Source organism: Parasteatoda tepidariorum, chromosome 1, assembly GCF_982258835.1.
Source record: "Parasteatoda tepidariorum strain Cologne lab strain chromosome 1, Ptep-v5.0, whole genome shotgun sequence".
NCBI lineage: Eukaryota > Metazoa > Arthropoda > Arachnida > Araneae > Theridiidae > Parasteatoda > Parasteatoda tepidariorum.
The window spans coordinates 101,778,819-101,801,034 of record NC_141755.1 but is presented as its reverse complement, the minus strand read 5'-3'; the positions used below and the strand labels follow the sequence as shown (position 1 = coordinate 101,801,034).

General features: G+C 28.7%; 2 protein-coding genes across 4 annotated transcripts in view; one reads left to right on the top strand and one right to left on the bottom strand.

The window, feature by feature from the left end:
- The window catches only part of LOC107439592 (septin-7), a 74,527-nt gene extending 67,031 nt beyond the window's left edge, over positions 1 to 7,496 (bottom strand). The window contains exons 1-2 of one of the 2 annotated variants that reach the window (XM_043049945.3): positions 7,337 to 7,496; positions 2,636 to 2,664 (exon numbers count right to left, since the gene is read on the bottom strand). In XM_043049945.3, coding sequence (XP_042905879.2) covers positions 2,636 to 2,664; positions 7,337 to 7,355 — 48 coding nt within the window. In that variant the 5' untranslated portion in view covers positions 7,356 to 7,496. The remainder of the gene's footprint in view (positions 1 to 2,635; positions 2,665 to 7,336) is intronic. The other variant, XM_016052241.4, reaches the window with a different exon arrangement.
- Positions 7,497 to 7,594: 98 nt separating this feature from the next.
- Positions 7,595 to 22,216, top strand: part of LOC107439583 (uncharacterized) — a 28,219-nt gene continuing 13,597 nt past the window's right edge. The window contains exons 1-4 of one of the 2 annotated variants that reach the window (XM_087149723.1): positions 7,595 to 7,985; positions 10,315 to 10,481; positions 11,736 to 11,829; positions 20,422 to 21,236. In XM_087149723.1, coding sequence (XP_087005849.1) covers positions 20,428 to 21,236 — 809 coding nt within the window. In that variant the 5' untranslated portion in view covers positions 7,595 to 7,985; positions 10,315 to 10,481; positions 11,736 to 11,829; positions 20,422 to 20,427. The remainder of the gene's footprint in view (positions 7,986 to 10,314; positions 10,482 to 11,735; positions 11,830 to 20,421; positions 21,237 to 22,216) is intronic. The other variant, XM_043049948.3, reaches the window with a different exon arrangement.

Here is a 22,216-nt window from a genome sequence, read left to right as displayed (position 1 = left end):
TATAGGGACAAATGCTTGTGCTAGTGACTCTGAAAAACAGTCACCAAAACATGTTTCCTTAAACTGTTACCTAGATGTTTAAAATTAACAGGTATAACACATTCAGAAGTATGTACAGTTTTAAAAAAAAAATGGATCACCCTCAATAACTTTTGATTTAATCCGATCTTCACGTTTTAGGACTCAATCATAATGGTTCGAGGAGGTGGACTAATTAATGGATGTTTCAGAGGATGTTTTAAGTTACGAAATCTGGCACAAAACATATTTCTTTGAATAAATATACCTTTTTTTTCAAAGGATTTGGATTTCATAACATTCAATTATCATATTTGCGACGAGACCTCCTCGAACCATTAAGATTGAGTACTAGAACGTGAAGATGTGATCATTAGATCCTTAGTTATTCAGGGTGGTATGTTTTTTTATTTTGTGCACTGTACTGACAATACATCTATTATAAAAAAAGGGGGGGAGGTATGAAAGAATTTTAATACAACTCACTTTTTTTACAGAACAACAATCAATATTTTTAGGAGAGACATCCACATGAAAAGGAAAAAATATACCATTAACAAACATGATACATTCAGCACTAAATATACTGCATTTATTGTTAGTCGGGATGAAACAAATATTCGGCCACTATTTGCTATTTGGCCATTTTGACAAAAATTCATGTGACTGAATGTTCGGCAAGATATATTTTTAACAAAACATTTCTTGAAAAAGTCATTTTTTTAAATATAAAATCATATTTTTTAGTACATATTATAAGAAATAGTCATTACACATATTTTCAAGTTCTAAAATTTATGTTCTGGAAGACAAATGGAAAAACGAAGTTTAAAGAATTGAATTAAAGAATTAGATTACTTTATAGAGAATGACAAGTTTCTGTGCTGTTGCTTTTCTTAAATTTTATTCAGACAAGTCAATTTTGTCGTTTTTTCAAAATTTTTTGTTTTAAGAATTGAGAACAATTGTTTCTCTTTTTCTGTTTTTATTACAGTACACCAATTTAACAAAACGTTTCTGACAGACTTTATTCCTAAATTGCCGTTTTTTTTCCTTGTACAGTATTATAGAAAACTGTGGTTTTCAACACTAAAACTTTGTTTTAAGAACTAAGAACAATTGTTTTTTTTCTGTTTCTCTTTTGCTTTTTTTAATTGAAAATTTGATTAATTTTTAATAATGTCAAAATTTATTTAGATACAAAAAATAATCATAATGATTTTTGAAAAAGATATTGGTATTTGGCCAAATCACTATTTGTTTCATCCGTACTTATTAACACCGAAGATTTTATATAATTAACAGTTTAGCATTTTCATCATTCCTTATGTCTGTGCCGAATTTCATGGCACACAGTTTAAATAATTCATTGGTTTTCAGAGATTGTACGAACCTTATTTTGGGCACCAGTGTAACAGTTTTTGAAAAATGCTCATTAAGGAGAAATTTAAAACATAAAAGTATCAACACAAGAATAGTTGAAATAAGTTTGTAACAATTTTAGTCAAAAATTTCTGATTTGAAATAAATAAGGTAAAGTAGAACAGAAATTACATCACTAAAGACGATAACTATCACCCTTAAATTTTAATTCATTTTTCACTTTAATCAGTTTAAATTTTATTCCAAATTAAAACTTATTGCATCGAAAAAATGAAAGAAAAATTTATTTTTTTGATTTTTCGACTGATTAGATATTTAAACTAAACAGCTCAATACTACTGTATACATATATATATATATATTTTGAAAAAGAATGCATGATAATACCAAGTTTTATTTCAATATTCTGTAACTTATAGACAAGAAATCTTTTAAACCATACTGTCATAATACACATAATTTTTATATATTGCAGTTAGCTGCAATATGCATAAATCATGAGTGTTGCTGGGCCCAACCTTTGAGGGAGACAAAATTAAGTTAAACGATCACAATAGTTTTCTAAATTTCGCACATTAAGGGAGAAAAAATTCCTAAATATGCTCAATATCTGCAAAAGATTCTTTTTTTTAAAAAAAAAACTTTAAAGAATTTAATTTATGAAAATTTTAGTCTTTTTTTTTTACTATATAGTCAGCAATAAACAATGTCAAATAAAATCAGTGATTATTTACTATGTTTTGTTCATCGATTAGGCCTATGGTATCCTAATGTTAGAACAAATGCTCTGAGCCAAAATATGCATATCAACACTCTGTAGAGTAAATTCTGAAGCTCACTCTTAAAAACAATGCAAGAAAGAGTTAAACACCAATCTTTGATTTAATATAAGAAGACACATTAATATTCATAATAAAACATCAATGAGGTATGCATTGTTTCTAGAAAATGTGACATTGTTTTTTGAACTAAAGAGCAAAGTGTCCACTTATTATAAAAACAAATAATCTGTGTTAAAAACACAGATTATATACCAACACTTCCTACAGTGTAAACATTATCCTCAGTTAGAGCGTAAATTCTGAAGCTCATTTTCAATAATGAGGTGAGATAGAAGTTAAACACGAAGTTCTTTATTATACACTGTGTTTTACATTTAAACATATTAATTTGCATTAATGCTGATAATAAAATTGAAGTTCTTATAATTTCATTAAATATTATTAAACTCACCAAACTTTCTGGCTGAAGAATAAGTGACATCTAAGAATACAAAAATATATAGATTAGTCAAATAATAAGAGGGTTTTGTTTCAACAAGCATTTAAATGAAAGAAACACAAGATTTATAACTCTATATAACATAAAATTCTAAAATAGTTCTCATTCACAGAGTTCTTCATAAATGTTTTTAGAAGGGTGGACCATCTTGCCTGCCCATTCATACATAGATAAATCACCACATAGATAAATGCAACCTTCCTGCCCTTTTTGTTAAAATGAATGTTGATAATCCCATTTTGAAAAAATAATGCTATTATTTAATGAAAAATGATGTTATAGTACCAATTTCAGAAGCTTTAGATTGTCACTATTAATGCAAACTATTTTTTATGCTAATTTAATATTTTGAACAATGTTATTTGTATGAAATTCTTTTAAGCATTTATTCAAATATTTGTTTAACACAGGAATATTTGTTTAATATAGGAATAAATTAGTGCCCTTTAAAACTGATGTTGCCTTTAATTTAGGCACAAACAAAGTACCCTGCCTCTTTTTACTTCTAGGGAAATCTTTGTCCTCATTCTTGACGGTGCATTCGTATAAGTCAGAAAATAATATGGTATGGTTATTTAACCCACTGACAGTTCTGCACGTAAAAGTCTCATTTTAGCCTGCTGTCTTCTCCTCATAGAAAACCAATTTTTTCATGTTATTATATAGAAAAATAGTGTATAGAGGAGAAACATTCTCCTAGTTTTGCCCATTTGCTGAACTGCCAATGGGTCAATTAAAAATGGTGATCTAAATTTCTTTGCTTTTCATCAGTTTGATTAAGTAAAAGTGAATTAGTTAAGGTATTTTTTGCCAGTGAAATATTTCTTTACCCTTTATTTAATGAAATTTAATATTTAGTTATCGTCCTTCATAATTTTATTCTCAGCTATTATTGCAAATCGTTGTTGTTGTTAATTTACGTCGCACTAGAGCTGCGCAATGGGCTATTGGCGACGGTCTGGGAAACATCCCTGAGGATGATCCGAAGACTTCCCATCACAATTTTGATCCTCTGCGGAGGGGATGGCACCTCCGCTTTGGTAACCCGACGACCTGCGTGCGAAGTAGAGCACTTTACGGTATCACAATTTAACGAGGACCAATACCGCACACCCTCGGTCCCTACGCAGACTGATCCAAATGGTCACCCACCCGCACACTGACCGTAGTCAGTGATGCTTGACTTCGGTGATCTGCTGGGAACCGTGTCTTAACAATCAGTCCACTGCGGGACTATTGCAAATTGCATTTAATTAAATTTCTGTTAACAGGTTTAAAACTAAAAGCAATGGCGCTTATTTTATTATAAAGTACTCTTATGATATCATCGTATTATGCAACATTTACAATAAATATGCTTATAATTTACAATAAATATGTATTTGAACTATTCAATCGTATTTTCTTCAATTATAAGCTTCATGCAAAAAATTCTATCCAGTCTAGGTACAACATTGAAATAATTTTCAAAATCATATCTCAATTACTTAAGTCATGCTTGTACTCTAACTTTATTTAATAATGTTACAGATATTTTCATAAAGTCGTAAGAAATTACATGCCACTGCAGTAAGAAGAGTTTTTCTATTGGCCAGAACTGTATTTACTTTGTATTTGTATCTTTCATACAACCCAGATTTTTTGTGGATATGGATTAGGGTAAAATATAAATGAAAGATTAGACAGTTGGGATTTTTTGAAGCCTCCTTGTATGATATTATAATAAAATTTTTTTTTTTTTTTTTTAATATTAAAGCTGTAATGGGAATGTCACTCTGAAATATGCATAACATATTGTCTAACATTTAAAAACCAAATTATTATCTTATTTAATCAGTTTTCAATAAATAAAACTCATTATTATAATCAGGGTTGGCAAGTTTATGACACATGATGGTTTTTACCGGTTTATAACATGGTTTTTACCGTCATGTCAAAAACCTCTCTGTCAAAAACCCATAGTTTTGGTAAAACTGTATTTTTATTTCAGTTTAACTGCTCGTAATTTAAAATTAATTCAGTTTTGGGCAATAAAATTAGAAAAAAAGTTGTTAAAAGATATTTAAGAACAAATTCTTGTATTTTCCCAACATGATTATATCAAAACATACTATTTGAAGTAAAATATTAGAATACTGAACAAAATTTTCAACATTTCCAAGCATCATTTTGTTTGGCATATTACATTACTGAAGAATGTCAAGTCATTCTTGACTTAGAGTTTGTTAGTAGTTACAAGTTTTGAAAGTTTTGTTTAGCTTATTTCTAATATTTAAGAAATGCCAAATTTTAAATTCTTCTTTTTAGTTTTTGAATTTATTAATAGTTCCAAGTTTTTTTTGTTTGTTTGTTAATTTCTAACAATGAAGAAATGCAAAATTTTGAATCCTTTGTAAATCAAGCTATAATGATAAAAGTAAGTATCACTATTTTCAATAAGTATATTACAATATTTCTGTATGAATGTATATCCTTCTAAAAGAATACATGCATATAGTTGCAAAATCAATAGCAATCATTTACAACATTCATTTATAAAGGCAATTATGTGAAAATAATATATTGTCCGCTATATGCCATAAATTAAACAAAACAGTAGGTTTTTGACGGTTTTTACCGGTAAAAACACGGTTTTTACCACTGTCATGTCAAAAATCAGTTTTTGACGGCAAAAACCCAACCCTGATTATAATATAACCTTTTTATACCACAACCTTAAATTGAGTGCAGAATAAAATCTGAAAATCGTTATATGTTTTGCATTCATTAAAATTCCTTACGCCTTCTTTTCTGCCAACGCATTTGAATGCACAAGGTTAAGAAAAAGAGCCTTAGTATTAAATTTAATCAATTAATAGCTAATACATTTATTTCTCAACTTTACTTGGCGAAAACTATTTTAACGCACACATGACTCTCACATTTTTGATACTTGGTGGACGGAGGTGTCCTGTTGGGCTTAGCCCAGCAGCCACATCCTCCGGGTCTTTTTCTAAATTCAGGTTGTGATATGAAAAGATTATATTATATTAATGATTTTTATTTTTCGAAAAAAGATTAAATAAGATAATACAGTACAGAACCCGTTAACCGGAAATCAGAAAACCGGAAAACCAAAAAACCGGAACGAAATTCGATAAATTTTCCCGCCATTTTAAAAAAAAATTTTTTTTTTCCTCATAAGATTTTAGGATTTTTCTTTCTTTTTTGAAAGATGTTCACCTTACCATCATTTTGGAAATAATCATTAGTGTATTACTTCATCGTTTTTTCTTCTTTTTAAAATTATTTGCAAAAAAAAATTCTTTTTTAGTTGGGTTTAACAATAAAAAAACGGCTTTTTGCAGCGATTCAGAAAACCGGAAAAATCAGTTATCCGGAATAACGATGGTCCCGATCGTTCCGGATAATCGGTTCCCTACTGTAATTTGGTTTTTAAATGTTAGGAAATATTTTATGCATATTTCAGCATGACAGGGACTAATTTAAAAGTGGCTTTAGAGATTGTACATTTCAGGTTCAACACTCACTTAAAATCTTCTATTCCTTAGACATACTGAAAATATAAATGAAATATTTATATCTTATTAAGTTCAACTCAAGTTTATAAAATGAAATTTGAATTGCATTTGATTTAGTATTAAAAAGGGTTAAGTTAAAAAAAAAACAGTTCTTCGTAAAAGTTTTCAATTAGAATATTATCTGAAGTAAAAACAAGTATGAGCAGGGTTAACTATAAGTCCTATTTAATTAGAGTTCTCCAAGACTAACATTGAAATGTAAGGTACTTTAAAAAAAAAATGGGTTCCCCAATTTTTTTTTTAATGAGGTTAGAAATTAGTTATTTTAATATCTACTACTACTAAAAGGTGCTTAGTATTACTAATACATGGTCACCTAATATAATAATAGCTCTTTTGCAGCTACAAAAATGGAATAGAATTATTTTATCTCATGTTTATAAATAGTAAGGCGTAGGAAATTTAACACTAAAATTACAAAGTAAGTGTTATGCCTAGCATTTAGTACTGATTAGTGATTCAATATATTTTACACTCTATATATGTTTCATTTCAATAAAATAGTTTTTTTGACAGTGATCTAGTACTGTAAAAAGTTAATTAATATTCAGTTTTACATTCATCATTTTAAAATATTTTTGAATTCCCAATATTTAATATAGTACTACAGAAATGATTAAATTATTTGAGGAAAGAAAGATTTAATTGGCACGCATAGGAAAATTTCGGTATCACCAAGTCTTGGCAAATTCCGGGCAGCAGACGCGAAAAATTAAAATAAAAAGAACATCTCACAGGGGGAATAATTTGGAGGCTTTAACTTTGTAGGCACTCCTGGGAAAATCTCTACATTTGTTTTAAAATTACAAGCTTAAAATTTGGCGATTGTTATTGGCACGATTTATCACGGTTCTTAAATGTCCCCCCAAAAAAGTAAATATAAAATGCTATATTAAAAACCGATATAAAATGCTTTATTAAAAACCGACAGAAGATTACAAAAAATAATTCAACTTGTTTAATTTCAATAACCCGGTAGTATTTTTCCATTGTAAGAAATGAAGTTTAACTACATTCAAATAGCGTAAAAAATAATTATAAATAATGAGGAGAAAAACTTCTTAAATTCTCACCAGTTTTGGGAGTTTGCATTATATTAAAATATTTATTCAATCAAGACATTCAAAAAATACAAAATTTGTAAAATAAAATAAAAAAATCACAAAATAAATATAACCGTTGACTAAAAAATTATATGTCAAATGTAAACATTGCAGAGAAGCTTATAAACAGCCGCTTGGTGGCCGATGGGTCTGTTCCTTGACACGAAATCTCCAATTTTATCTCTTTTAATCCATAAAAGCTACAAGCGCATTTAAATGCAGCGCTTTGAAATGTATCGTCAGATTATCTCTCAAAACTACTATTACTTTAATGCAGAAAAGTTTCGTGTTGTATATCAAAACCATCAAGATTATAAATTATTAAAATGCTGAAAACAAAATTTTTTTCTTATTTGACTTTAATTAATATAGAATAATAAAGAATATGTTCAATATAAATTCTGCCTTAAAGGGTGTATTAAACTGTCATCATTAAACATTCGTTAATTAAATCACCCTTTTCACTTGCAGACAATCCTTTAAGCTGAAGAAGTTCAGGCTGATTTACAGATAGACGTAAAAGCGAGGAGAAGAATTCATGCTTAGAATAAATAGTTTGACCTGGATCATTCTGACCATAAAATGTATCTAAAATCCGTTACTAAATGGATGTTGGAATGTAAGTAGACAGCAAATTTTTCTTCAATTTTCTATTTACTTTTTTAACATAATTAACGAGATAGATTATTTAATAATTAATAGTTAGTATTATAATTATTGTGTAGGTCAATTCTATGAGTTGGAGTAATTCTAGTACTAAATGGGAGAGTGCGAATTAGTATTTAAATTTAGCTCTACAGCTTCAAAGTTCGAAATTAACCAGAGTTGATATTTTGTGCTAACAGGTACAACACCCTTACCCATAAATCATCTTTCAGAAGAAGAGAGAAAGAAATTGGGCAAAATGAAAGAAACTAAAAATGACTAATACAATTAATTAGTAATAAGTATTATAAAACTGCCTTAAAAGGTGGACAATTTTTTATATTAAATTTTCAATTTGTCAATTTTAGAAATTTCTTAAGCTGAGAGCTCTCAGATAAATCAGAAAGGGAAAATTGATTTCTTCTGCTGAAAAAAAAATTGTTTCTACTCTAATCTGATTATTGATAGGAGTGTGGGGGGCGGAGTATTAGATCATGTCAACCTTCATCTATGAAAAGGTACCCCGACATAGAGTCGAGTTAACATGTCTTATATACTAGTGAATTGTAGTTGTAATTTTGTAGTGGTAGATACGCTACAGTACTCCCCCACCAGAATTATAGCTATGATAGAATTCGATGAATGGATGCCACTAGTTGATTCATTGCTGTTTTTGTGCGAAGCCGGGAGAGCTGTATTAAGATCCCCGTATTTTTTTTTGAGTGAGAGGTGTATTAACTTCACGATTGTAGTCGCTCCTGTGTTGCAGTTAGCAGTTGAGTGTATGCAAGCAAACGTTGTGTGTGATCGAGATGAGACTGAGTAGCAACTGCGTGAGGAGGTGGATAATGATGCAGTCACAAGTAGCAAGTCAACTTTTCAATGTGGACCATCCAACGAAGTAGGCGTTACTGCCGATGTAGGCGTATCCAGATCAAAGTGGGCGTTTTTTTTGCCAAGGTAGGCGTGTTCACATAACGTCCGAAGGTCACCAATGTGGGGGGCGGAGTATTAGACCATGTCAACTGTCATCTATGAAAAGGTACCCCGACATAGAGTCGAGTTAACATGTCTTATATACTAGTGAATTGTAGTTGTAATTTTGTAGTGGTAGATACGCTACAGGATTATATTTTGAGGATATTTCCGTATCTTGATCTGGTGTACCAGTGATAATCGCCAAGGTGCAAAATGGATTGAAAATTTAAAATTTTTAAAATAAGAAAAGTGTTTAGGTTTGCCTGAGGGAGGTTGCAAGTTATACCCTTCAAGTAGCTCTGATGTTAATATAGGTTTTTCACGGACTGCTGCCCTGAAATTGCCAAGACTTAATGATTATTCTGCCACAGATCACGATGTGGGAATCTTCTTAATATTTCTGTATTATGATTTAGGCCAAAATAATCACTAAACATCATCATATGAAATTCGTAGAAAACTTTGTAAAAGTGGTCCAATTTGAAAGATACAACTCGTGGCCACTTCTTGGCAAACTTCTGCATGACTTTTTTTTTTGAAAAACTTGCAAATTTATAATCTATTTGGAGAATATTATAATCTATTTGGACTAAATTCACCAAGATGTGATTCAACCGAGGCGTTTGCGGAAGCACATGAAAAGATAAAATTGTCAACAGGGATGGGAGGGAAGCTTGGTTAAAGAAGAGTCTGAACAGGAGTTAAGTATCAAATGATGTTGCCTTAGATTCTGAGGTAATTGTTATCATGTCATAATAATACTACTATAATATTTTTATATATTATTCAATATTTAAATTACTTTAAATTATATTCAATTCGTTTTATTAAGTTATTTGAAACTGAAATTTAATGAAATTTTGAGTTAATTAAACGTAGTATTTGTTTTAATTTTCATAGCACTTGAATATAAAATTAAACTCAAATTATAAATTGCTTGATGATGTTCAATTTAATTTTTCAACCATTCAAAAACAAAAATAATTAATTTTATCAAAATATTATGTTTTATTTTTCAACTTCTAAGTGATTAAAAAATTGAATCATAGCCAAATGTTAAATTAATTAAGAATAGAACTAAATAGAAATAATTTTTTAAAAGGAAGAAACAAAGTGAAGTTAAGTATCTTTATAGTTTAAAAATGAAATGTTTAAAGCACTTTTAATTAAAAATAATAAAGTATAAACTAAGTTTCATCAATGAATAGCTGAAAGCACATTGTGAAATTTATTATTTTTAGATAATTAAAAATATATTTCTTTAAACCAATTGGATATATATTTGTGCACTTACTCTACAGTGGCATTAAATTTATATTTCATAGGTGGTGAAATCTATATTGATTAAAAAATGATGTGGCAAATCAATATTAGAAGCCCTCTCTAATTGAGTAAATGCTTCCAATTGCAAACGTTGATGGACCTAGAAATTTGACTTTTTAATAAAATGGCTAGAAGGGTCAACAATTGGGAAACAGTTTATGCGAAATTGGTGAGAAATCCTTTTTTTTTTCATTATTATTTTTATTTTTTTTATTATTTTTAGCAAATTTTAACCGACCACTAATGCAAAAAAAAAAAAAATTATGATGATGATAGTAAATAAATGAATATTTTGGAACATCCGAACAAATTTTGAACAGTTCTGAGCAATGTTTTATGTATGTATATATATATATATATATATATATATATATATATATATATATATATATATATATATATATTAGTTTTAGGGTCCTAAGTTGCACGTTTCTTTGGTAAATTGGTGTCTTGGGGTAGACAATTTAATCTTCATATGAAAATCTTTTGGAAAAAAAATTTTGCTGCTGGATGAGCTCAGTGTCTACCTAACCTTCCTTGGTTATGGGCCTGAGAGTTATATTTAAAAAAGAAATGAAATTAATTTAAGTTATAAATCTTGGATCAAAGGGAACCTATGTTAATTTGAGTTTTATATATATTTGGAATCAAATTAAAGAAACAGTAATTATTTATATATTAGGAGTAAATTTAAGAATTTTATGAATCCCTTCTTTAATGTTCAGTTATATCCATTTAGACTAAATCATAGCAAACTAAGAGCGAATATCTAGTTGTATTGTTTCACAACAATGTTTTTGTATCCATTTAAATGGAGCTATAAAACCTAAAACTATTTTTTCAAAATATCTCAAAGAAAACTATCCCATTGTTCCTTTGAAGCAGTGGCTTTCTTTTTTACTGGCTTTAAAATTCCACAGTTATACTATGTCTGCTGTTTATTGTGCTAAAATTTATTATCTATTGTCTTTTGAAAAGCAATGAAATGTAAACTTAGATATTTTCATTTGTTTTAAACATGCTTGCTATTAGTATGCAGCAGCAGTGTATTTAAAAAATTCTTTTTTGTTCTTTTGTTTTCGTTTTTTACTTTCTTTTTGATCAGAATTTAAAAAATAAAGATCTTTTATCTTACTGATACATATATATATTTTCCAGATATATCTATGCGACAAATATTTTTCTTATTGGTTCAAGGTTCTCTGGTTACCTTATTTTTGTAGAAGAAAAATATTTTTAATTATACTTATATTTGCCTTTTTCTGTTATAAAATCCCAACCACTTTTAAGACAAAGATATTGGATTACTTCCCTGTTTATGCTCCCAAATGGGTATGCTGTAGAAATTAAAATATTTAAAAATTGTAAACTATTGCTTTTGTCCTAAACTAGCATTATAATTTTGTCTTTCTACTTTTTACAGAACATGAAGAGAAATTAATCCTGGTCTGCTGAACAAGATTTATTCCATATGTTGCAGAAGATGTTGATTCAAACACGATGGGCTGAAACATCTTGTAAATATAATATGACTTATTCTGCTGTTTTAAGAATTTAATGTAAAACCTTGCCAGTGTTCACCATAACTCTGATAAATGTTTAAAAATTGTTTACACTGGAGACAGTGGTTTTCTACTTGCTTTTCCATGTTGCCAGTTTTAGTTTATGCTATAAATCTTTTTAAACTTATGTAAATGAAAATTTTTTTAAACTAAAATTGAACACTTTTAGAGCACATTTGACCACATTTTTTTTAAACTAAAATTGAACACCCTTTAAAAAGTGACGGAAGAATTTGCTTTATTCAAAAATAGTCTTAAAAAGTCTCTTTCAAAATAATCTTTATACATTTAAACTACTAGGAGACAAGACAATAAATCTTGTATCTGAAGATCTGTTGCTTATAGATCCACCTGACTCTTCTTTTGAATGAAAGTGATCTCCTGAAATGTCTTTCTTCAGGTCTTAAAAAATAGGTAAGTCACAAGGGGAAAGATCTGGACTGTATATAGGATGTCAAAATGTTTCCTAATCAAATTTAAATAAAATTAAGTTAAGTAGAAAAATATTAAATCAAGTCTTTGTGATTACGGAGAATTTCTTTATGCATATATTAAAATTTTTGAATAGCTATTTCATATATCTGTACAGTCCGCAAAAAAAAAAACGAATCACCCTGAATAACTTTCGTTCTAATGATCGGATTTTCACGAACTAAGTGTCAATCTTAATGGTTCCTGGGGGTGACCTCAAATATGTTAATTAATTAGTGCTAACTATTAATTAAGTTACGAAATCAGACACAAAAACGTACTTTCTCTGAATAAACATATAATTTTTTTTACATATTTGGAATCTAGACCCTTGAATTAGGGGGGGTAGACAAAATTTTAAAAAAATTGGGTGGTAAATTGGGCCGCAATAAAGGTTTATATATTTGGCGATAGTCCAGAAAACCGCCAAAAAAAGTCGCCTGCGCAAATAAATATTTTAAGATAACCCATTGACTAATTCAAAAGAGGAGTGCTTAATTTTACTAGGTTGCTGCGCAACTAAACTCTGATAGTAAAAAAATTGAAATAATGTTCAGTGATTGCTCGGAGGGGCTTAATTTATTGTTAATAGAAAATATCTCGAAGTTTCCAGGCCATAAACAATTTTTTTAGGGGATTTCTGTCCAAAAAGCAAAAAAAATATTATTTTAATCTCCTTTGAAAAGTAAATTTGAATCGATTTATAAATTATTTATGATAGTTTTTAGAATTTAAATACATGAACTTTTTATCTGATATTATTTAGATTACACTGTTTTTACTATATTTATTCGAGGATTTTATACTAAAATAAGATGAGCATAACTTATTATAGCTATATACAAAATTTTAGGGATAATCATTTTTACAGTTTTAATCGAGTCTTCTAGGCAAGAAAGTTTGAAGGAAAAAAAAGTGCTTGAAAAATAAAATGTAGATTGTATAATAATTCTAATGCACATTCACAAGGCTTTCTATAATTTACGATATTTCTTTTTTCTATAACTCAAGGAATTGCTGAATGTTTAGTGGCATTTTAAAAAGATTGAAATATGTTATGTTTAAGAATAAGATATTGAAATAATATGTTGCAAATTGTAGGATTCATTGCTTAAAAAATCTTTTCATTCTACTAGATATTTAGGTTACATCGTTTCCTTTGGATAAAGATGATTAGCAAATAGCATCCTCATGTTTCGATACATTCTGAAACTTATACGTTCGCCAATTCACCATAAAATGTCGCACAGCATATTCTTCAATTACGATAAGCTACATTTACCACCAAATACTGCAACTATGGTTATTTTTGCTTTCTTATATATATCTGATGATCTCTTTTTAAACAGAGCTCGTAAGATCATTAAGATACTGAAATGGGGGCACAAAAACTTAAGAGATAAAATATTTAATTTCATTAACTCAAAATATCTGGTGTCAAAATGTTAATTTTTAAGTTAAATATAACTTTTACAATATTGATGTTCTTACATTTTTAAAGACCATATGAATCCTGATAAAATATTAAAATGCATATGTTTACTTTAACTAGTGTAAAATCCTTATCAAAATAATGATCAAGACCCAAATGTAAAACAGTATAATTGACGATAAAAACTCAACTGGCTTCAAAACATATGAAGAGGGAAGTAAAAGTCGACATGTTTCGAGTTTTCAAATATAATCGCCAATTCTCAAGACTTGTCAGGCTTGGATAACTTGTGACTTTTATTATTGGACGCTCAAAACATGTCTATTTTTATTATCATCTATTATTTTTTTTAAATCAATGAAGTTTTTATATTTTCGATTCAGTTTCTTGGGATTATCCATTTAGTTACACAACATATTAAATTATTTCACTCGATATTAAAATAACTTTTACATATGTTATAGGCACAGGTTCTTAGATTGAAAAAATAATAATTCACTACTTTGTAAAAATATTAATGCAGTAAAAAAAAAATTTTTTTTTTGCTGCAAGCCTTAACATTTTAGTTTAAGGTCATAAAAAAATTCCGTTTACAATTGAAATTTCAAAAGTCGAATGTGAAAATGGAATGTCCCCTAGTACCAGGAATCGAAATTAAATAGTAACAAGGACAACTTTTTTAAACAAGTTAGCGTTTCCGTCCTACTCGAAGTTGTTTGAAAAGGTATTTTTTATATATCGATTCCAAAGTTTATTCTACATATATTTCAGGGTATACTTTCGGAGTATTTCGATCGAGTTTATTTTTGCACCCTTATTTGCTTAAAATTATGAAATAATTTACTTAAAATAAATTATTCAAGCTACATGATTTAATGCATTTATAGTATAATAATAAACGGAGCTTCCGACGCATATCCTTAACCTTAATACCGCTATCATTAAATAAATGGAATAAGCTTAGATAAATAATAAAAGTTAATTTTTCCCTCGTGTAATTTTCAAGGAATAATATGTTTCGATCAAACAGATTTCAATCTGGAAATAGCGAAATTATTGAGTAGGTCCCTTGGAGCAATATCATTCTTATCCTCTTTTGACGAAATATAGGAAAAATTAGTTTTCACAGTTTCTGTAAAAAGTATGTTAGCCAACTTGCCACGTATTTTAAATTTTTTTTTTTTATTAAAATAAGATCGGAAATTGTGTATTGTGTGCTCTGCTTCGGAATCCTTACAAATTTCAATTTTTAGCATTTCCTGATTAACAAAATAAGGCATTTTCCTGATAACAAATTATACTACAATAATATCTTGGAAATCATGCTAAAGTAAAAAATTAAACTAAATAGTTTAGTATATTATCAGAAAAAAAAATCTACTTGGTATCATAAAGAGTAAAAGATATAATGAAATAATAAGTGAATCACACGTGGTCAGATAATTAAAAATTTAATTTCACAACTAAGATAGTAGGACGACATTTAAGATACTGAGATATTTTAAGACACTAAAAAAATTGGCTACGTATTCCACAGCTTTTTATGTTCGGTATCTTTATCCTCTTTGTAGTGACTTATAAAACATCAACACTATTTTTGATAATCTAAGTTGAAGTCACAAGAAACAAAAAAAAAGACAATCAATAATTTATATTCTTTTTTCAAAAAAATAGTATGCTAAGTAAATAATCAGCTGTTTTGCATTAAATAATTTTAAACAGCTGAATGTTTTTAATTTCTTAACAAGGTTTTATTCTTAGCTAGCAGACAATAATTCTTTAAAAAAAACTTGACTATAATTTGAAAAGGAAACCTAAATTAAAGAAAATCTAAATTAAAGTTCTAAAAAAATTATTAGTATATTAATGAAGAAATAATAAACGTAAAATGGAAAAGAATAAGAATTTTAAAATGTTAAAATTTTATTAAATAGTTGGTAAAATAGTTCTGCGATACACTTCCGGAAATTTCTTTTAAGATTAGGATGATATAGGGTAAACCAACAAATGAAGGAGCATTTCATAGATATTTCTTAGAAATAAGATTTTAAACGTTTCAATTTAGATTGATTGGTAAGAGTAGCTTACTGCCTAACAATTGGAAGTCCTTTAACAATGCATTTAGTTATCTGGTCTTTGAGTCTTCTCTGGAAAAAGTTTTGAATTTGTTAGTATCTGTTCAACGCCTTGTTTCTTTGACAAAATTATAAGGTCAGTGTTTGTTGTTATCCGTTTAAACTACAATTAATTGCATATAATAATGCTTTTTCTTTTCATTGTGAAAAAAAGAATTCAAAATATGGTCATTGAAGTTACGTTTTATTTATTTTAAGCATCATAACATAAAGCAAGTACTGAGATTATGGGGTGTTTATTAACTGGATTGCAGAACGATGAAAAACCAATGTATAAACAAGTGTTCCTTTACTGGGATTTTTTCAAGTTAATGAAAATAAAAGAAAAAATTTAATTTTCTTGTACCTTTTGTCATATTATAAATCAAAATTATGTTAAAAATAAAAAAAAAACAACTTCTAACCAGTGAAGGAACAGGCATGTTCCTTCACTGAGAATAGATTTCCCAGTGAATGAATAGTATGTGTGAAATATGATTTTACTTGGATAATTAGTAGTTCAGCGACATAGAGGACTCCTAAAATTCAGTTAAATGTTGTATGAATAGTTCCTATAACTATTTCATTTAAATATGCAAATTTAATTGCTAAATTTATTTAAAGAATTATAATAATAATAAATTTATTATTTATCTTTATAAATGTAGTGATTAGTTATTACATCATACCTTAGACTCCTTAATAAACTATGTTTATTAACTAAATATAACAACTAAATATAATAATAAAAGCTTGAATGGAATCTTTGCAGGATTTTGTGCCAATAATTAGCTAAATTATGATCCTATTGCCGTCTTCAATGTCCTAACGAAAACTGGTAGGAAAAATCCATTTAAAGACAATTATCTAGGTGAAAAATGGGTGAAGTTTTTTTAAGGTGACATCCACCGATAACTCAGTGTAATGCGAAGATAATTTCAAAAGGCAAAACTTCCCTTAGAGAATAATATTCGAAATACTGGTTTTAAGAACTTCAGAGAATCTTTAGGAGGGAAGTAGCCCTGGCATCCTTTTATAAAGTGATTGCATTTACAATGCGAATGAAACAAGAGTTGGATACTGCCCTTAAACGGGAAAAATCTGCGGCCTTAAAAATTATAAGGATTTATATTCTAAAGTACCTAGGAAAGAAAAAGTACCTCCATTGGTAGTTTTTCCTTACAGAAGAATTCGTAGAGATATAACAGAATCAGTCCCTGCTACATATTTCATTGGAAAAAGCTATTCATGAAATGAAACGATGACCGCAGCAACATTTTACAAATATATTGCAAATGTTTCTACCCATGGCTAATTAAAAATGCAATCAAATTCCTAATTTTGCTTCTTCTGGATAGGTATAAATCTCATATCAATTTGAAACTGAGCAAGTTTTGTTCCTCAAAACAAATTTTCTGGTTTAGTTTTCTACGTAATTCTTGGAAATCTCGTTAGATCTTGAAAACAAAAGAATTGTAAAACAATATGTCTACAAAATTTTACATCCATTTTTAATTAAGATTTTAGGCATCAACTGATGAAGTTAAAATGCTTTTATGAAATGCGATATTTTTTCATTCGATGTAGAAAACGTTGACTGTAACAAATGCATGCAAAACAGACACCAAGAGTTAATGAGCAAGACAACTTATCAACAAAACACATGCTTCGAGAGTAACGATGCGCTATTTCTTCAGAAGCTTGAGAAGGAAATCTCACAAGTTATGTTGCAAATTTTTAAAGGAACATTGACAGAAAAGTTTAATCTCCCAAATAATTAATAGCCTGCGCTTTTCCCAATATTGAAGAATTTATTTCAAAAAGAACAATTGTATAATCAAATTTTGGCTCTGAAGCTGAGACAACTAACATTAATAATGAAAGTATCTTGAAAACCGATTTTGAGATAAGTCCTCTTGAGGCATTGTTAGTTGCAAAAACGATTGGTTTCATAAGTAACTACTAGATATAAGTCAATGAGAGATGGGTTTTACTCAAACTTCGAAACTCCTTTTTCTCATTTATTATCCAGTGAGGAATTCTGGAAATGGAACTGGAAAATCAAAAGAAATTTCGAAGATACATTTACATTGGCCAAAAATTTGGAAAAAAGAGGAAGGTTAAATCAAAAGAAAAAGAAATAAATTACTCATGACGAAGAGAAAAAAAATACTTAAAAAGATTTTAAAAAAAAGCTTGAAAAATATGAGGAAAAGATTACACAAAAAGATGATCGAATTATAATAATAATAAAAACATCATCAGATTACACAATGATAAACATTCATAATTTAGAACGGACTATTAAACTGTGAGAAAAAAATGAAAAACATTTTTTTAAAATTGTGTATTCAAACATATTTTACTTTCCATTCCATGACTGAAAAAAAAGTAAAATTTTCCACATTAACTATGGTTATATGTCGTAATTCCAAGAAAAATCTTGTTTTTAGACATTTGTGTGGCCTATGGATTCCTAACGAGCATCAAACATTATCAAAATTAAGTGCTCATTCTCTGGAAAATTTAGTGTTTATTCACTGGTAAGAACTGTTCCTTCACTTGGTCATCTTACTACTTATTATTTAAACCACCAAAAGCTTAAAACAATATTATGTAAGTTATCTAACTTTTTTTACATAATTTGCATTTAATAACAAATATGTCGAAACCATCATTTAGCTAAAATTACAAATTTTGAAATTTTTATGAATTTTTTTTAAAGGCAAGCTAAGCTTAAGTGTTCCTTCATTGTTTAGTTTACCCTATAAGATGTTGAGAAATTTGCGATGTTGTGAGAGATGTTTGAAAATGTTGACTACGTATTTTTATTAATATTTATAAAATATATATTCAAGAAATTGATAAATATATTATTCCAAATCTATGCATACGTATGTATATTATTGAAATTGTATCAGTTATTGAAAAAAAAAAAATAATCACATTAAATAAGCACAATCTGGTGTATTCTATCAGAAGCACGCTTTTTTAAAACTAGACATTTGTTGAATAAAGTGTTTTTTATTCAAAATTCTTTACTAAATTGCAAATAAATTATTAAATGACTAAAAAAGAAACATCGTATTTTATAGTGTGAAAGAAATAAAAATAAAAAGATTAGCAAACGATTATTAGCGAAAAAAATATGAATGAAATTTTACGCTACGCGCGCGAAGTCAAGTTCCTCCCAAGTTTATCACATTTTAATATTAATCGCCCCAATTAGTTATTTCTTTATTGTCGCCAAATTATTTTTTTAAAAATAATTAATTTTTATTTTTCTCAGCTTCTAATAAATAAAAACAGTTGAAACTTTAGATTTTTCAATTGAAAAATATGTAGATTAATATGGTATAAAAAAATTCATACCTTATAATTCAATAATTTTTCATCCTCACTTTAATTAAATAATAAAAAATAATAAATAATTATTAAAAATTATTTTTTGCATGAAATTATCTTTGGGTAAATGAGTTTTATGAGTGGGTGCAATTTTTTTTGAATTGCTTCATTAGTTTTGAAAATATGACTGAAAACGCAAAAAGCGAAATTAACATTAAGGGGTACGAACTTTGAATCGCTCTCCTGACCAAACTATGGGGACCACATTTCCCAGATTGCGGCTACCCCCTATATTTTGAAGATAAGAAATCCAAATATGTAAAAAAAAGTGCATGTTTATTCAGAGAAAGTACGTTTTTGTGTCTGATTTCGTAACTTAATTAATAGTTAGCACTAATTAATTAGCATATATGAGGTCACCCCCAGGAACCATTAAGATTGACACTTAGTTCGTGAAAATCCGATCATTAGAACGAAAGTTATTCAGGGTGATTCGTTTTTTTTTTTGCGGACTGTACATATCATAGCTTCAAAAAATCGTGACTTCTACAGCCTGCTTTGAAGTATCAGTGATTTCTATTTTATAACGAACATATCAAATAAATAACCCCCTTCAAAACAAGCACAACATGATAACCGCCATGTGTGATTTTAAATCATGTGTATATACTTTTAAATTGTGTTTGCATTGGTCAGAAAAAGTCTTAAAATTAATCTTTTTTTTTTTCCTCCTGGGGAATTCAAAAAAGACAAACTTTCTTTCAAGAGCCAGATTTTTTCTGTTTTAGTAATAGTAAAAAAATTTCTGCGCTGGTGACAAATTTCAGTAAGTTGTTAGAAGTAGTTTTTTTGTAGTTTTAGTTCTTAGCAGACTTAGTGTTCTTGCATAGATTTAGGTTTCAAAGTGAACCATTTATTTAGTTTGTTATGTTTATTTTTCGAATTTTGCATTTTTGTGGTGCCTCTACCATTAAAATTTATGAAATAAATTTCAGAGATTCCTGTTGGTATGTTTCAATAAAATAAATTGCCATTCTATCCTCAGTTTGTCATAAAAATATCTCTGTGAGACTCATAGAGGTAGTATTTAGAAAAACTATAATGTTTGAGATTTCTTTAGTTATGAATATCCTTTATTATTCTTTCAAAAGTAATTACTTATCCTCCTCTTTTTTTTTCATTTAGTTAATTATGTCTTCTGAGAGTTTGCCTGGACATTCCACTGAGAACAGAAGTATTCCTGATACTGACAAAAGGCCGCAATCATTTTTCTCATCCGTCTTCAGCTCTCACAACACTTTTAATCATAAAAAATTATTTACCACAGCAAACGATGACAAGCAGTGGAAAAGTGAAAAATGTCAAAACTTTCTGAGCTCAGTTATTGGCTCAAACCAAGGCCTTTTATCCGACTTGTCCTCCAAAATAGAAGCTGCACTGAGCTTGAATTTGGACGACTCGGACACCTCTTCCAAAAGTGATAATTCGTGCAAGCATTCAACTGTAGATAATGTTTCTAACAGTAGCTCACAAACAGATGTACAACGTGTCAGCTTCACAAAAACAGAGCGTGTTTCCCGACATAGATACACTAAAAGAAAAGGACACAAAGACCGTTCTGTGTATGGGCAGCCTGAAGTAAACTCTTTTGATTTAAAGCAAAAGTCTTGGAAGGATTACTCTCAAGAATCTTTGGACACCGTCGACAGTGGGCAGAGTCTCGGTAATTGCAGCAACTCGTCCGCTAATGCGGATTACAAATCGTCTAGGAACGATCCCCTGTACGTATTCCGCCGCCCGGAGTCGATCGGCATCGGTAGCGAATCCGATCCCTGTGAACAGAGTACTGACTCTTCGGATGCAGAGTCTTTAACAGAAAATTTTGGAAAATCTGCATCTGGAACTTCTCTTCAATCATGGGCATCCAGCAATGACAGCCAAACAGATGATCTGACACTGGAGTTTATGAAGATGTTTGTGAGAAAAATTTTCTCTAACGGGTAATACAACCTTTATCACTCTAGAGTAAATGCTGTGTAAGAAATTTTTAGAAATGGATTCTGTAAAATATTGAAATTACAATGGAATCTTTTAGTATCAGGGTTGGCTAGGTCTGAACCAGTGGTATTCTATACAAAAAAAAAAACAACAACACTCCATTTGAAAAAATGTTGGGGTTTTGGACAGGAGACGTGGGTTTTACTGTCATATACTGTCCTTAACTGACTAAAAGTGTCCCTAAACTGACTAAAATTGTCCTAAAATGTCCAAAACCTTGAACATTGGTAAAAGGTAAAAATTCTATATGTGTAACTATTGTACGTATAATAATTAAATTTTTTTAATAAATATTTGATGATACTTTTTATACAATTTGTTTTAACTTATTAAAGGTAAATAATGTAATAGGAAAAGATTTATAACTTTTGAAGCTCCACAATTCAACGTACAACTAAAGTATATACCTTATCCTTTAAGTATGAATAAATATGCTTTTAATACTGATAAATTATGTTTTTGCATGTGGATAATTAATGCAATATTAAAACTAATGATGAACTTTTTTAATGGAACAGAAACTTGTTGTCATCCTGTTTCTTGTTCCAAAAATTGACCTTTTATTTTTCACAATATTTTTTTTTAAATTGTGATATAATTTGAATTAATGGGTTTTCGACTGTTAAAGACAGTTTTGGACTGGACGGTTAAAACCGTGGATTAATATATTTTGTCCTAAATTTTCCCAACTCTGATTTGAAAAGATTGACAATTTTCTGGTTTTGTCAGACATATTTTTTTATAGATAAACAAAGCATGCATGATAAATCGAGCTACATTTTTATACATGTTTGTAAAAAATTGAATATATAACTGTTTGAGTAGCTAAACTATATTCAGTCATAAAGGAATCAAATTGTTTAAAAGAAAAGAAAATAAGTTTGTCATGATATCTCTATAAGAACAGATCCTTTGGAAGTAA